General features: G+C 44.8%; 1 protein-coding gene and 1 gene segment (V, D, J or C); one reads left to right on the plus strand and one right to left on the minus strand.

Annotated features, from left to right (window-relative positions):
* The first annotated feature begins 3830 nt into the window (after positions 1-3830).
* On the plus strand, positions 3831-5197 carry LOC101902292 (T-cell receptor beta chain V region E1-like). The segment is given in 2 exon segments: positions 3831-4112; positions 4387-5197. Coding segments are annotated over 2 exon segments (384 nt in total).
* Positions 5198-9275: 4078 nt separating this feature from the next.
* PRSS58 (protease, serine, 58) lies at positions 9276-15412 on the minus strand. Its single transcript, NM_001040509.2, is given in 5 exon segments — positions 9276-9490; positions 9574-9713; positions 12617-12876; positions 13319-13457; positions 15052-15412. Coding segments are annotated over 5 exon segments (729 nt in total). The 5' UTR covers positions 15092-15412; the 3' UTR covers positions 9276-9340.
* Between the last annotated feature and the right edge of the window lie 1849 nt (positions 15413-17261).

The raw sequence follows: 17261 nt of genomic DNA on the forward strand, positions 1-17261 counted from the left end.
AGCTGCTGGGAGCACCTGAGTAGCAGCTGGGGTGCAGCTGGGAGAAAGCACCTTTCTCAAGAGGACAACCGTACCACCCACCCTGAGCAGGGCAGGGAAGGTAAGGAGCTAGGCAGCCATCTGGAAGGAAGAGGCTTACCTTGGCCCTGGATAGGAACTGGGCCAAGAGCAGAGCAGGAGCTTGGGGAGGCACCGAGCTTGAAGAGCAGGAGCCTGGGGAGGAGATAACAGGGGTGTCAGAGACATGCTGATCCCAATCGCATTTGGGGATTAAGGCGAAGGGAAAAGGGAGAAGGGGCTGGGAGACAGGACAGCCAGGCCTGTAAACCGAGATGGGCCCAGGATCCCTTTCCCTGCAATCTGCTCACTGGCCAGAGCACTGGCCTGGGGAGAGCCAGTAACCACTGCAACGGAGGGGATCCCTGCTCCTGGGTCCCCTCTGTGTGGCTTTTCATGAGGCTTTTCTCTACTCTTTCTCCCCTTTTCCCCGAATTACCATTTTCTCCCCTCTCCCAGCCCACTTTCCTCTCATCGTCTAAACCCCAGAGTGACTCTTATGGGAGCAAACATCAGGATTAAGTGCTTGAGTCTTGTGAGGGTGAGCACATATCTTGGCATGCCTGTTAGCCTGGTATTCAAGAGGTGTGATTTTGGCAATGCTTCCCTAAGCTCATTTCTCTCCTTCTCTGGAGTCCTGATGCTGGGAATAGGTAAGGGGGCTGAAGGCAAGAGTGACTCAGCACAGGAGATCAGAGGAGTGGTTACCTGAGAGAAAGGACATCAACAGCACGGTGATGGATGCTTACCAGACTTGTGATCACTTTGCAGAGTGTTCAGGTGTTGCATTATAATGCTGTACATCTGAAACAGGTCTTCCCAGGTGGCTCAGATGGTAAAGAATTTGCCTGCAATGCAGGAGACCCAGGTTCAATCCCTGGGTCAGGAAAATCCCCTTGAGAAGGGATGGCAGCCCACTTCAGTATTCTTGCCTAGAGAACTCCATGGTCAGAGGAGCCTGGTGGGCTACAGTCCATGGAGTCTCAAAGTGTTGGAAACGACTGAGTGGCTGACACTTTCAGGCCTGAAACTTCTGAGAAATGGAATATTTCCTGCCATGTTGGTAAACAAAGGATGTCACAGTCATCAGAAATTTCAGCCACCACCATATGGTGAGCTGGTGAGCTCCAGGCTACTCAGAAAGAATACCTTCTATCTAGCAGCCTTCAGACTATAGCTACTTCCTACCGTGAGCCCTGAAGAAACTCAGGAAGTGAAAACACAGGATACTGGCCCCAGATAGCTGAGGTGGACTTCAAAAGAATGATTTCCAATACAAAGAAAAGTGCTCAATTCCTTAACTCTAGATAGCTGGTTTTCTTTAATTAACTATTACCTATTGATGCTCAGTGGAGAAGGCAATGGCACCCCACTCCGGTACTCTTGCCTGGAAAATCCCATAGGCAGAGGAGCCCGGTAGGCTGCAGCCCATGGGGTCACTAAGAGTCAGACACGACTGAGTGACTTCACTTTCATTTTTCACTTTCATGTATTGGAGAAGGAAATGGCAACCCACTCCAGTGTCCTTGCCTGGAGAATCCCAGGGATGGGGAAGCCTAGTGGGCTGCCGTCTATGGGGTCGCACAGAGTCGGACACGACTGAAGCGACTTAGCAGCAGCAGCAGCATTGATGCTCAGACTACCTGAACTTTGTTGCAAAACTCCAAATACCTTGGCTCCCTCCCTTGCTTCCCCCGCAGCAGTTCTCAGGGTTACTTGAGATGTACCCTCCTTGGCTTGAAGTCATAAAAATTCCCATCAAATGAACCATAACTCTCAACTTTTAGGTTGTGAATAATTTTGTAGTCAACAGTTAAATATAAAAAAGGTAGATCCTTCCCCAACAACAAAAAAAGGGGGGAATCAGCACATGTTACTTAGAATATAGTGCAATTCACATTTTGTGCACATTTAGATTATGCAAACTTGAAAGTGTGATATAGAAAATATTAATGAAGTTACTTTATACATGTTGTTGGTGTTGAGTAAGTAAGTTGTATCTATCTCTTTGCAACCGCATGGACTGCAGCATGCCAGGAGATTAAAGACCAATATGGGTGTGTGCTTAGTTGCTCAGTCATGTCCAACTCTTTGCGACCTCATGGACTGTAGCTCACCAGGCTCCTCTGTTCATGGGGATTCTCCAGGCAAAAATACTGGAGTGGGTTGCCACGCCTTCTCCAGGGGATCTTCCCAACCTAGGGACTGAACCCAGGTTTCCCACATTACAGGCAGATTCTTTACTGTCTGAGCCACCAGGGAAGCCCACAAAGACCAGTAAAAGTGACTATAATTGTCATATTTTTATTGAATTGGAAGTGTACAATTGCAATATTAGAGGTCAACTCCTACTAAGTGAGTCTTAGTAGGAGCTCTATTCTAAGAAATGTTCATGTATTAACCCACTTACTCCTATGAACTAGCTTCCAGGATTATTTCCATCTTACAGAGAAATGAACTGAGATCCAAGGCCATGCTGCCAGAAGGTGGCAGCACTGTGATTTGCTGGGAAAATACAATCAAAAATAAGACTGACAGTTAAAGTCGTGCAGTCGTGTCCGGCTCTTTGTGACCCTGTGGAATATACAGTCCATGGGATTCTCCAGGCCAGAATACTGGAGTGGGTAGCCTTTCCCTTCTCCAGGGGATCTTCCTAACCCAGGGATCGAACGCAGGTCTCCCAAATTGCAGGCGGATTCTTTACCAGCTGAGCCACAAGGGAAGCCCTAAGAGAAGCAATAACTATTCCTCAAATGAGAGGACTTGGCAGTCCGTTTTGGTAATCCACAGTCCATGCTGAAGTCCCTTGGGAATTGGGGTGTCTATCTGTGTTTGCTAATCGGCTTTACCAAGGAAAAATAAATGTCATGGTATTTTTCTATTTTTTTCGCCACCCCCTGTGGCATGTGGTATCTTAATTCCCTGACCAGGGATCAAACCTGGGTCCCCTGCAGTAAAAGTGCAGCATCTTAACCACTGGACAGCCAGGGAAGTCCCTATATCATATCTTTATGAGGAAATCATTTTGCAATGTGGTGCCAGGCATCTGCTGTAGACCAAGTTAGGCTTATCTTCTTTGATTATTTTATTCCAAAGAAATGGTTGCAGGTCCTTGAGAAAGACATGCCTGGGTCTTAATACTGGAAAGAGGTGATTTAGCTTTTAAGGATTGTATGGTATGTACATTTCAAAGAGACAGAGAAAGAACTTAGAAGTTTTCTAAATAAATGCTCTAAGAAAATGGAGGGGAAGGAAGTCTGTTCCCTTATTTTCTTCTGTTTTGTTTGTATTTGCTTTTACAGAGGAAAACACAGGTCATCAGAGATGAGTGTTCCTTACCTACCACCAAAGTTGCCCTGCAGGAGCCTCTATGTATATAGGAAAATGTCTGTTCAATCTACAAGTTTGACTTGGTTGTTGTTTAGTTGCTCAGTCGTGTCCGACTCTTTTGAAAACCCTATGGCCTATAGCCCTCCAGGCTCTTCTGTCCATGGATTTCCCAGGCCAGAATATTGGAGTGGGTTGCCATGCCCTCCTCCAGGGGATCTTCCTGACCCAGGGACCGAACCTGTGTCTCCTGCATTGGCAAGAGGATTATTTACCACTGAGCCACCAGGGAAGCCCTGTGACTTGGTTTTATCGAGTTATTTTAATTCCTTGTGAAGATTTGAGACACAGATTCAGTGTCATGTTTCTAGGAATCTCTCTGCAAAGCAGCTGAGAGGGTGCAGGTCCAGGTACACTCACCGAGGCCCCCGGGGTGAGTGTGGGGAGTGTGTACGTGTGTGTGAGTGCGCTCTGGTGTGCTGAAACAGGAAACTCCAGTTTGAGGTTTGAGCTTCAGTGAGAAGATGAGACAAGATACTGAGTTTCCTGGAAAAGCCACTCCCTTTTGAGTGTCAGGCCCGGAGAGTCTCAGCCTCTAATCAGGCTTCCCAGGTCAGCATCTGCTCTCCTGCCTGGTGGCCCCATCCCCCTGCCCTGCTGGAGAGGCGAGGGAATGGCCCCGTTTCCCATCCTGTGGGGCTGGGTGCTCCTGGCTGCCGTGAGTACAGGTCAGGGGCCTGGCAGAGACAACCAGTTGGTGGACTTAGGGAGGAAAAGGGGGCTGGGTCACGGGGGTGCCTGTAGGTGCAGAAAGTTCTGCTCCCTGACTCCAGCCTTGCCAAGAGCGCCCTGCAGTCCCCTCACCCTGTGAAAGGACCCCTTCTGCAAGAGCCTCCTCCGGCACTACTCATGGGATCCCTCTTCAGGTTTTGGCTGCAGCTAGAGATCTGGTGGTGACCACTGCCCCCAGGAGCTTCAGCCTGGCTGGCCTGTGTGTTTCAGATGCAGCCACGAGCTTGGTGGAGCAAAAGCCCAGGTGGGTCCTGGTACCTCGCAGACAGGCTGAAACCCTGCGGTGCATCCTGAAGGATTCCCAGTACCCCTGGATGAGCTGGTACCAGCAGGATCTCCGGGGGCAACTACAGGTGCTGGCCAGTCTGCGGCGTACCGGGGATAAGGAAGTCATAAACCTCCCTGGAGCGAATTACCGGGCCACGCGGGTCAGTGAGAGCGAGCTGAGCCTACACGTGGCCAATGTGACCCAGGGCAGAACGCTCTTCTGCACCTGCAGTAAAGACACAGTGAGACACCCTAACTGGGAAAATGAATAAAAACCACCCTCTGGGCGCCAACCACAGACCCAGCCTCCTCCTCCTCTTCCCCCTCTGCCCTGATGGCCCTCCCCAACCTGGATCTTCCCTTCTGGCCTCTTTACTACAAACAGACTCTCCCTGTGCTTCAGAGAACACTCAGCCCAGTGAATTCAAGCTCGATCCATGGCCCCAGCAGCCACTTGTGACTCTGGGGAAGACTTCTTCTCCTTGAAGCTTAGGTTCTGTGTCTGCAAAGTACTGATGCTAACTCCCGACTCAGAAGGGTGCTTCTTGGATTAAACAACCCAGTTCAAGCGAAGCCTTTAGGAAAATACAGAGTCATGTAGGAAGGACTTGATCACTGTTGGCTATTCTCTCCACAATGGTGGTATTGTGCTAAGTTGCTTCACTCATGTCCAGCTCTTTGTGACCCCAAGGACCATAGCCTGCCAGGCTCCTCTGTCCATGGGATTCTCCAGGCAAGACTACTGGACCGGGTTGCTGTGCCCTTCTCCAGGGATCTTCCTGACCCAGGGATCGAACCTGGGTCTCAACGTCTCCTGCATTGGCAGGTGGGTTCTTTACCTCTAGTCCCACCTGGGAAGACTTAATCACTGTGAACTATTTTCTCCACATGTATAAGAAGCATATTGCATTTTAAGACCAGTATCAATGCCCAGAGGAAAGAAGGACACCCAAAGAGATCCTGGGAGCTCAGAAAAGAGGTAGAGTGAATATCTCAATGTATGACACACACACACACACACACCCCTCCACCACAAACACTGCTTGCGTAAACAAGCATGCACACGTTTTCCCAATTAGATCTACATTCTCTGCACTCAGCACCTCCTGAACTTCTCACGCCTCAATCTCCAGTTGACCTTTTTAAAAGCAAGATCCACAGAGAGGGCCTGACCTAGAAAGAACCAGGGTCTGGGTTCCAGAGTGGAGGGCTCACCAAATATTGACCTAAAGCCATGGCTCAGAAATGGATCTGCAGCCTGAGGAAGGGTACTTGTGGACTGAGGGCAGAACAGCAGGCTCAGCCCCAGATGAATGGCCGGGAACCACAGGGAGGGGTGTTATGAGAAAGACGCCGGTCCTGAGACCCCTGCAGAGAAGGGAGACTGGACTGCCGTTGACCCACCCCGCTTCCAGCTCAGAGCTTCTCCATCCCAGACAGTGTGGTCCACACAGCAGGTGACTGGGGTGCAGGGTGGGCGTGAGTGAATGCGGAGGCATTTCAAAGGCAGCCCCATCTCTGATGGCACAGTGGGTGGGTGGTTTGCCAGGCAATACTACCAGCACCTACCTGCTCTTTCCTCGGCGCTTATGGGGAGTGAGAAACTTTCTCCACCAGGGGGCGCCATCTGCCCGCGGATCTCCATGACCCGCACAGAGGTCATGACGGCAGCCTTAGTATTGGTCTTCTCTCAGCCCTTCTCAGGTGTGGTGGTGAACACCTGCCTGGCTCCAGAAGACAAGGACGACGAGGAGGAGGAGACCGACAGCCTGGCATTTGGATACCCGAGTCCTCTCTCTTTGGCATTTTGGTTGAATTTTGGTCAGAGCAGTTGCCAGAAATCCCAAAGTGAGATAATCAAGGTGCCTAGTACTGCAGTGAGTTTTCAAAGGGTCTGGAGTGATGGCCTTGGGATTCCTCAATCCCTGGCTCCCCATCTTTAGCTTCCAGTGGATGATTTTTTTTTTAATTTAAAATTTTTATTATTGTCTTGTTCAGTTTCATCAAGAACCACAGCTTTGTTTTCTTTTGGTCACACTGTGATGGCATGTAGACACTTCCCTGATAAGGGATCAAACCCATACCCCTTGCATTGGAAGCATGGAATCTTAACCACTGGATCTCCAGGGAAGCCCCCAGTAGGCAATTTTATTCTATTCCAGTTGTCATAGCTGATGACTTTAAACCAGGGCTTTTTTCCCACCCTGGTTTCCTACTGAGCAGAACTCATTTTACGGTTTCTCAAACCCTCCCATCCTTGAAGGAAATACACAGAGGAAAGAAACTCTAAATTCTATGAAGTCTTTGAAAGCCTCATCATTGCAGTAGCTGCTGTTTATTTCTGTGCACAGGCTCAAGCTCTAGCCTGATCTTCACCTGGCTTTTGTATGATCCTGGCCCATCCAGTCACAGCTTTGGGGATCATAGCTTTTCAGCCTGGACAATGGTGTTTATAGGAAGTATCCCCTTACTAATCAGCATGATCTTCAGATCCTAATGTCTTATTAGGATCTGAGGAGGCTAATAAGTGACACCCCTATTTTCTTTACAGAAATTCTGAACAAAGTGAGAGAGATAAAGGAGGAGGCAGATGAAGAGGGAAATTTCTAGCAACGTGACTTACAGAGCTGATAGAGAATATGGCTCAGACACGTGACAACAGCAGGCTTCCTAAGGCTGTGACTTACAATTAGAAAGACTTATCCCACCCTTCGGGATACTGAGTCATAGATGCCATCCTATTTTCTCTTAAAAATCCAACATGCAAATGAACAGAGAAGGCTTGAAGAAGAACTTTGCAGGGGTCACATTTTCTCCTCGTATCATTTAGCTCCTACTAAAGAACTTTTTTGCATTTTAAAGTGTAATAGCTTGCTAAATGACTGAAGTGACTTAGCAGCAGCAGCAGCAGCTTGCTAAAGGAAAATAGACAATGTCAAGTTACTCATTTCACCTGCTTCTCCAACTCCTAAAATGGAAATGAATGACACAACACGGTAATGTTTTGAGCCTTTAAGAGGATTCTTTCAAGGACTCTCCATTAAAATGGGATCCCAGGAGAGAAGCTGACAGTCAGGTCAAGCTATTTGACTGATAGAACCAAAAGTAAGCCAAAACAACCCCAACAGATTTGATAGCAGTGGAGTGATGTGAGTCAATAAGCTGAAGTATTCCAGCCTCCTTCTTCACTTGCAAACTTGTTAGTTATATTAACTGATTTAATTCCCTTTGAGCCAAAGAGAGCCTGGGTGCCCTAGAGCAGGGGTCCCCAATCTCCAGATCTCCAGCCGATGATCTGAGGTGGAACTGATGTAATAATAATAACAGAAACAAAGTGCACAGTGAATGTAATGCCCTTGAATCATCCCCCAACCATCCCTGGGCCCTGGTCTGTGGAAAAATTGTCTTTCGTGAAACCAGTCCCTGGTGCCAAAAAGGTTGGGAACCACTGCCCTAGAGAACGGATCCTGTGCTAAGACTGAGTCTTCTTTTAAGCCTATAAAAGAAGAGCCCCTATTTACTTGGTGACTTAGGCAGGCTAGGTTGCTTCAGTCATGTCTGACTCTTTGTGACCCCATGGACTGCAGCCCATCAGGCTCCTCTGTCCATGGGATTCTCCAGGCAAGAATACTGGAGTGGGTTGCCATGCCCTCCTCCTCTTGTGATATTAAAACTCCTCGGAGAGATGCCATGAAGGAAGAAGTAGAATTGAATTCTTCTCAGGAGCCAGAAGATCAATCAACATTATCTAGTTCTCATTCCTGAGATCAAGATTAATGTGAATTTCTTGACAGTGGCTGATGCTCTGCCCTGGTAGACACTTGGAAGGAGCAGAATGGGGACATGGGGATAAGCTATTTGAGGAAGAATTAATGTACTACAGTTTTTCAAGGTCAGTTTGGAGGAGGAAAATATGGTATCCCTGAGAATTCTCACCAAAATACTCTCACTGCAGAAGACTTGAATGAGCAGATAGACAAGCTGACCTGTTCTAAAGTCCTTCTTCATTGTTCTCATTGTTTTTAAATGGCTCCACAAGCAAAGTGAGCAATGGAACCAAATGGAGCATGTGCAGAGACTTCTTGCAAAGACCTAATTTGCAAAAATGTCACTGACCCATCTCACTCTTAACATAATACGGGTCAAAGGCCACTCCCCATGGAAATCGATCAAGTAAAGCTCTCAGGTGGTAACTGGAGCTGCAGAAGTGAGATGAAAAGAGAAGAAGGAAGGAAGAAAAAGGCAAGAGTGTTTAACCGGGGGAGAATGAAGCTCCTGGGGCAGCTGGCATCATAGAAAGAGTACACTGGGAAAATCCATCCTGTGTTCTCTGTTCATCTGCTGTGTCCTAAACCCCAGTTACCTTTGGTATTAACCTCTCAGAGCTAAGTCCCTACTGAGAATGCTGCAAAATGAATGTCCAGAATCCATGTCTGGTGCTGAGAGTTGTGTGGGTAACACATGTCCCCCCTTAAACCCTCTTTCCTTCCTGGGAATTCTATTTAGTTTAATCCTTCTCAGACTTCCAGCTGGCATGTATAACTTGCCCAAAGCACATGTGATTGAATCAGTGCAAGTAGTAGGTGTTTTGTTACCCAAAATGGCAATCAAGTAACCTTTTTAAATTTTTTTCCCCAGTAAGGCAATGATCAGTTCATTAGCGAGAACACAGTCGCCACTTCATAAATTCCAAGAGGTGTGGAGTTTACCATCATCGTCAGTAGGGGAGGAGGAAGTGCTGCCATGCATAGTCACATACAGGGAGGTACCAGCCACCCACCCTGTGGGGCAGGAGTGAGACAGACGTGTGGGATGCAATTCAGGACACCTGGTTAATTCTGAGGCTGGATTTAGGAATGGGTGTTGTCACAAGGTCTAGAATTCCTGCCATGAGAACTCAGTTGTTCTGGATGGTATTTTCAATCCAGGGTATGTAGTTAATGATCCTGGTATAGATGCCCACATCGGCTCTCAAAACACACCCATCCGCAAACGTCAGGATTCCTTGAAGTATGCCATTGCACACCGCTGGGGCAGCTGTGACTTCCTGCCAGGGAAAAGGAGACCGAGTTATTTTTCGGGCAAAGGACGCAATAAGATGGGGACATTAAGGCACAGAGAGCACACTACCTTGCAGGGCTGCCTCCGTCCTGGCACAATGCCCACGCACATCATACTGTCTCTGATGTGCATGTATTTATAGGCTTTGAGGCACTCAACTTTGGAGATTACAGATATATTCACATTCTGCAGTGAGTCAGGGTCCTTGTCTGGAAGAAAGAAAGAAATAGAACTTCCTTAAGAGTTATGAGATACCAATCTTCCTTCTTTCCTTTCCTTCGTTTTCAACATAGTTCCTTTCCTGGTAGAAACAAAAAAGAGTTCAAACACAGAGAAATCAAAACCGTGGCCACTAAGACAGTAGGAAGTGATCAGATTAACAATTTCTCATGATACAAAGCGTCTATTTATAAAAGAGGTTAAATTCTTGGAAGTTAGATGGGAATACAAGACATTTCTGCAATGAAGTGAAATAAATTACTTACAATTTTTTCTGGCAATTCAGACATTTTAAAAGCATCCTTTACGTTGGAATTTTTATTTATTCAGTTTAATTTTATTTTACTTTTTGAGCTTTCAGGTTTATGATTTGTCCCACAGTTTACACTCATCACCTATTCCGTTCTAATTTTTCAGTTGAAACACATTGACATGAAACACTGCATAAATTAGGTATACAGCATATTGATTTGACACATTTGAATATTGTAGTATTGAGTCAGAGGTAGATGCCCCCCCCCACCCCCACAATGGTAAAATGATAGGAGATTCATTCTCTGTGGACCAAAAACTCCAAGAGGAGAATAGTAGGGCGATTAAGGGAGGAGGCTGGGCCACATATGCATAGAAAGTTTCCTTAGAGGTCAAAGTGGAGTGATATCAAGGGATGCTCTACCCATAGGCCTTTGTGGTAGAATCCATCTTGGTTAAGTGATGCATGTCCACACGTAGGAGAATCCTGAGATATACCAAATATGGACTGTGAGCCTGGCAAATCAAAATGATTGGCCTCAGGGAACCTGGAAAAAACGCCCCATACAAGTGATTTAACTTGCCATGAGGTCTCAACTCTCTCTTTCCCCGTCTGAGTCTGCCTGTGTGGCTATGAACACGTACTGTACTCTTTCCTCCTAACACTTTACTTGTTTCACTACTTTCTGTCTTTGTGGGAATTCCCTTCTGGAAAACTGAAGAGCCACGGTCCTTGTCACTGACCACTGGTCTAGTGGCTAGAATTTGGTGTTCTCACTGCTGCAACCTGGCCTCACTGTTCAACCTGGCTGGGAACTCAAGCCCCACTTCAAGCCACTGGAGGTCAAGACCACTAGAGATCAATATGATTGGCCATAGTCCCCCTCTATCACCTCACAAAATTATAATTTCTTTTTTTCTTTTGTTTTGGTGGGAAAAATTAAGATCTAATCCCTCGGCAAGTTTGATTATAATACAATGTCTCTATCTATATTCACTTTGTGTGCTTAGCTGCTCAGTCTTGTCCAGCTCTTTGCAATCTCATGGACTGTAGTCTGCCAGGCTCCTCCTTCCATGGGAATTCTCCAGGCAAGAATAGTGGAGTGGGTTGTCATGCCCTCCTTCAGGGGATCATCCTATACTGTGTATTAGATTTCCAGAACTTATTTATCTACTAGTTGCAAGTTTGTACCATTAGACAATGTCTCTCTTATTAATATTTTGAGAGTCTGAAGGAATTTAGAAAGATCTAAGCCTAGTTTTTCATTCATCAGATCAAACGTATCCAGTATCTGCTTAAAAAAAATCATGCAAAAAGTGGTTTCTCTTAAATCCATAAAACTTTGATTTTAAACCAGGTCTCCTCATTTCTAATTCAAATTATTTCCTTTATATCAATGGTTCACACATATTGTGAACTCTGAAGATCCATAACAAAATTTTTCCAACCTGCAACAAAATGAGAGAAATAAGAACAAAGAAGTTTCTATGCACATGTTGTGTGTTCTTGCCAAGGATTCTTCTTTGGGAGGAAGTATATTATTTTGAGATTTTGCTTTTTAGGGGTGTGTTTATTTGAGTATCTTTATTTGAAAATAATATATTAATTTTTTAAAAGAAAATGAGATTCTTTGCCTTATTTTCTAGTCTAGCAATAACTGTATAGCTCAACTTTTCTTTTGGAAAGGCCTTTTTAAAAAATGCTCACTTAACTACTTCATGAGCCAGATCAAAATAAACTGCATTTTTTGGTAAGTTATGTCTCTTTTTAATTAAAATGACATAACACAGATAAATAAAACATACTGCTTAACAGAAAAGCGTTTGCCTATTTCCAAAACTCAAGTTGTCTCTCAAAGGACAAGGAATTTCTACTTTTTTTTTTCTTTTACTGGAATACAGTTATTTATAATGTTGTGTTAGTTTCAGGCATACAGCAAAGTGAATCAATTATACATATATCCTTTCTTTTTAAGATTCTTTTCCCATATAGATAATTACAGAGTACTGAGTAGACTTACCTGCGCTATATATATATAGATCCTTATTAGTTATCTATTTCATGTATAGTAGTGTATATGTCAATTCCAATCTCCCAATTTATCCCTTCCAATTTTCTGATGAAGTGAGTGAATATTCATTTTTAAAATGTTACCAGTTAAAAATCTTAAACTTTTGTTGATCTGTATCACAATTTTGCATAAAGAAGTTCTGCATGATTTAGCACAATATTGTGTATTTATCTTGTGTTTACTACATAAACATAATTTTGCTCTATTTCAGGGCTTTAAGTTTCTTTAATGCCTGCAATGGTTTGAAACCATCTAATGTAGTTTATGCCTCATTTCTGAATTAAGAAAATTAAGGCTTCAAAGGTAAAGTGACCAATGAGCTGTCATACAGCAAATGAAGCCCAGAATACAAATGTCTTCTTCCCACAAACACATCTATCAGATATGGAAGCAAAGATGTAGAAAGATACAGAAAAGAGGTCAGGACTCCTACAGTGAGACTCTGGAGAAGGGAAAGGAGATGAAAGGATGAATGGAAAGGTTAGAAGAAAGCTCAGTGGGAAAAATGGCAGGAGCTAAGGAAGAGTGGAAGTCGGAGGGGCGCGTGTCTGGTTCTGAGAGCCACCCACAGTGGTCACACAGGTTGTAGGCCCAGGTGGAGACGATGCACGTGTCATCTTCAGCGGCAGGCTCTTTGGGCAGGCTGACTATTTTCACGTAGTTGTTGAGTTCAATATGGGTTTGCAGCTTGATTAACATGAGGTTGTGCTCAATAGAAGTGATGGAAAATTGTGGGTGATGAATCATCTTCTCATAACCAACCACTTGTACATATTTTTCTTCATCTATATTGGATGGTTTTGTAACTCCCAGTATTAACTGAAGCCTCCTAGAACAATAGAGATGTTTGTGAGAAGACTGAACAGACATGGATTATCCATCCTTCTGGACTTTTATGGGGCTTTCCTCGTGGCTCAGATGGTAGAGAATCTGCCTGCAATGCAGGAGACTTGAGTTCAATCTCTGGGTTGCAAAGATCCCCTAGAGAAGGAAATGGCAACCAACTCCAGTTTTCTTGCCTGGAGAATTCCATGGACAGAGGAGCTTGGTGGTCCAAGCTCCATGAGGTCACAAAGAATTGGATATATGACCGAGCAATTAACACACTATAGGCCTTGATGAGCTTTTCCACAAAGCCTTTTCTCTACTACTGAACATCCCCAGGACATCTCTCAAATCCCATTTAACTGAGTGGACCCCAGGGAGGATTCTGGTCTGTGCCCAACCTGAGAACTCAAAGCATAGGGTGATGTTGGAGGCTTCTTACTCACGGTAAGTTACAGTTTGCAGCTGTGATCACCCAAAGAGGGTGGATCAGGACTCCAACACAAGGCAAGTAATCAGACTTCAAGTAGATCAGGTAGGGGGGAGTGATGTCGTCTTTGTAGTTTGGATCAAAGGTCAAAGCAACTGGACAGAGACACATAGAGCACAAATTCTGAGATTGTTTTTCAGGTATTATTTGAAAAAAACAAAGGAAGAGAACTCAATAGACACATTGCCCCACCCTTCTCTCCAGGAATTTTATCTGTAAGTTGAATATGTAAACTGGATCAGTTTGTTCTAAAACATGAAGAAAATGATAAAAACATATTTATTTCATAAGATGAAAGGTGTTTTCCCTTTTAGTTGTCATTATGTGCTCTTCAAAGTATTGATCAAATACAACCTTCCTTAAATACCTTCCAAGATTCAGTAGGCATATGACACATCAGGTCATGGAGAACTTCCTATCTTTGCCATGTTTAGAATGCTTTGGCCAATATTATCCCTTTCTCCTGAAAATGCAAGGCTGAATGATAACGTTTCATTTGAAGAACAGAGCAAATGCTAACAGAGTCTGACAAGGGAGGTAACCATTCATTCAACGAATAAATATTGAGCATCTAGTATGTGGCAGGCTCTAAGGGCTTGGGCTACATAGTGAACAAAACAGAGATATGCCCCTGCAGTCCTACATTCTGATGAGTGGAGACATTCAGTAATAGTAAATACAGGAATACATCAATGGTATAGTATGTTGAGTGGCAATTAGTGCAGGGAGCAAGGGAGGGGAAGTATCAGAGGTGTACATGCATGTGGGTATGTGGGAGCCATTGTGCAGTATTGCATCAGCAGTTGGGAAGACCTCAGGGCCAATGTGAGAGGTCAGCGATGTAATGAAGACGTGGGAGTTAATCGGGTGTCTAGGGAAAGGAATTTCAGTGAGAGAATATGTCTGGAGCAAGAGTCCTCAGGCCTGTTTAAGGCACATCAGAGAGGCCAGGGAGAGAGGCAGGAAGGAAAAGAGGCCATGAGGTGATACAAGATTTTGTAGAGTGTTGTAAGGACATGAACTTGTCTCCTAAGTGACACATGGAATCGCTTCAGGGTGTTGTGTAAAGGATGATAATTTCCTTACAGAGAAGTGTGGCATGTAGGTTTATAAAGCAAAGAACCCTGTTAGGAGAATGATTTGGTAATAAAGACAGAAGAGGGTGTCTTGAGCCATAGCGATCCATGGAGGTGGTGACATGTGATTTGATTTAGGAAATGTTTAGAAGACAGAGACAGCAACAGGTTCCCAATCAGGTTGATATGGGATATAAGAGGGGGTTCATGAATACTTCCAGGGTTTTTGTTTGAATGACTGGAACCATGTCTGGACAAGACCTAAACCCCTGAATGTTCTGCTTTGTCCATTAGCTGGACCCCTGTTTTCCACCCTGGACTCCACTTTTCATTCGCCCATACCAAGCATCAGTCCTGTTCGCCACAGGCCCAGAGTCAGGCCCCTGTCTTCCTTAGAGAGTCTAGGGTCAGGTTTTAGGGTCCATGCCTCCCCCAAAAGTACTCAGGCAATCACCCTAAGGCAAAGACACAGGAAGAAACCTGGTGGGGAATGCTGAAGAAGAGTCAGTCCTGTGCTTGCAGTCTGGAACCTTGCTCCTGTCTTCACCCATCTTTCGTGATTCCCTCAGGATTTCTCTTGGGCAATTAAGGAGAAAGATATGCAGTTACTCACCAGGCAGGTTCAAGAGAGCCCACAGAAGGATTAAATTCATAATCATGTTGAAAGCCTTTTCAAAAGATGAGGTTCAGTGCCTTGAAAAGGATGCCAAGGAAGGAGAGAAGAACACTAAGATGAAGCTGGAAGCGGTTCTAGACTTGGAACAACTGTCCTCTGAATTCTTTCAATTGCAGGATTGAGTTCCAAAAGAGTAGGATGTGGTGCCAGATATTAGAGGTCCCTCAACAAAGACCAGATGACTTGGTCTTCAACACAGTGGAGAACAGATCTGGAATCCAGCATTTCTCTCCCCCTTTTCAGGGAAAGATGCACCTAATTTGAGAGATGCTGAAATTCACAGTGCTCCCTGCTGTGTAAGTCTCTGACACCATGTCTCTCTCTGAACTACAGACTGGTTCCTCCTACCTTTGTGATGCTAACCCTCACCTGTGTGACACTGACATTTATTTCCAGTGACCATCACCCCACCCTCGGGGGCTGATCTTGACCCATTTCCCTGACACTAAACTCCTCATTGAGATACGTGAGTCCTTTCTTCCATGTCACTACTTGTCCATTTATTTTCTCAGCCAGCCGGTGATTTACACTATGTGTCTGATGTGTGCGGGCTGTATGCTGATGTAAGAGGTACCCAGATGTGAAGACACTGCCCCAACTGCAAAGAGTTATAGACTAGTGGGAACAACAGGTCTATAAACAGGCAATTGCGAAACAAAATATTCAGAACTAAAAATCTAGATATACCCCTCTCTAGGGAGAAATATTTGCCAAACATGTATCTGTTAAATGATTTGCATCCAAAACATACTATGGAATCTGAAAATTCAACAACATGAAAAACAAACAGCCAGGTTAAAAAGTGGGCCAAAGATCTGAACAGTTTACCAAATACATTAGCCTGCCCAAGCTGCTATAATGAAATACCACAGACCAGGTGGCTTCAACAACAGACTTTTATGATCTGTTACGTAAAACATGAAGAAAATGATGGAATCAGTTGTAGTAATTCAACACGCATGATCAAGGTACTAACACATTCAGTTCCTGGTGAGAGCTGTTATTCCAGTTTGTGGCCAGCAGCCTCTCACTTTATTATCATATGATCTTTTCTGTCTATAAGCAGAGTAGTAGTAATAGTGCTCAGTTGCTCAAAGAGTGAGCTGCTCATGGGGTCATGTCTGACTTTTTGCAACCTCATGGACTATAGGCCTCTAGGCTCCACTGTTCCTGGGATTTCCCAGGCAAGAATACTGGAGTGGGTTGCCATTTCCTCCTCCAGGGGATCTTCCCAACCAAGGGACCAAACCCGTGTCTCCTGCATTGGCAGGTTGATTCTTTACTACTGAGCCACCTGCAAACGCCCGGACTGAAAGTTACATGAAGTTAACTGAATCACTTTGCTGTAGGCCTGAAACTAACATAATGTAGTAAATCAAGTATGCTGATGCTGCTAAGTCACTTCAGTCGTGTCCTACTCTGCGATCCCATAGACGGCAGCCCACCAGGCTCCCCCGTCCCTGGGATTCTCCAGGCAAGAACACTGGAGTGGGTTGCCATTTCCAAATCAAGTATAGATCAATTTAAAAAGAAAAAAGTAAAAGAAGTGATCAGATGAGCATTTTATTAAAAACTCTGGAACAAATAGAGATGTGATTCAATAAAGAGTGCTGGGAGCACTGGAGTCAGAGACAGGAAGCAGGGTGTAACTAGAGACAAGCCCACTGGAGAAGACAAGCAAACAGAGGGGCTTGTGGTTTAGATGGACCAAAGATTACAAGAAAAAGAAGCGATGTTGAATTAAATGGGGTTAGTGTCCAAAGTGTCCAGAGTCGGACACGACTGAAGCGACTTAGCAGCAGCAGCAGTGTCCAAATTTGAGAATTTGGTTTTCCTGTATGTGCCAGGATAAGCTGTGGTGTTCATCATAACCCAGCCATTTTTTTTCTGTTTTGTTATTGTTTTATTTTGTTTTGCTTTGCTTTGATAGGAGAAATGCATCCACACTCAGAGGGTATCAATATAAAAAAACCAAACCGTCTCAGCAATCTCTGCAGATACAGATTCACCATGTCCCTCATGAGATGAACTCCAAATCTCTTTACTCTTTGCAGTCTTTTTCTCCTCTGGGGTGAGTCTCTCTGCTCATCTCTCTGTTCCTTTTTCCCTTTTTAACAGATAATCCCATGTCACGCTGTCCTTCTCCT

Source organism: Bos taurus, chromosome 4 (assembly GCF_002263795.3).
Source record: "Bos taurus isolate L1 Dominette 01449 registration number 42190680 breed Hereford chromosome 4, ARS-UCD2.0, whole genome shotgun sequence".
NCBI classification, from domain to species: domain Eukaryota; kingdom Metazoa; phylum Chordata; class Mammalia; order Artiodactyla; family Bovidae; genus Bos; species Bos taurus.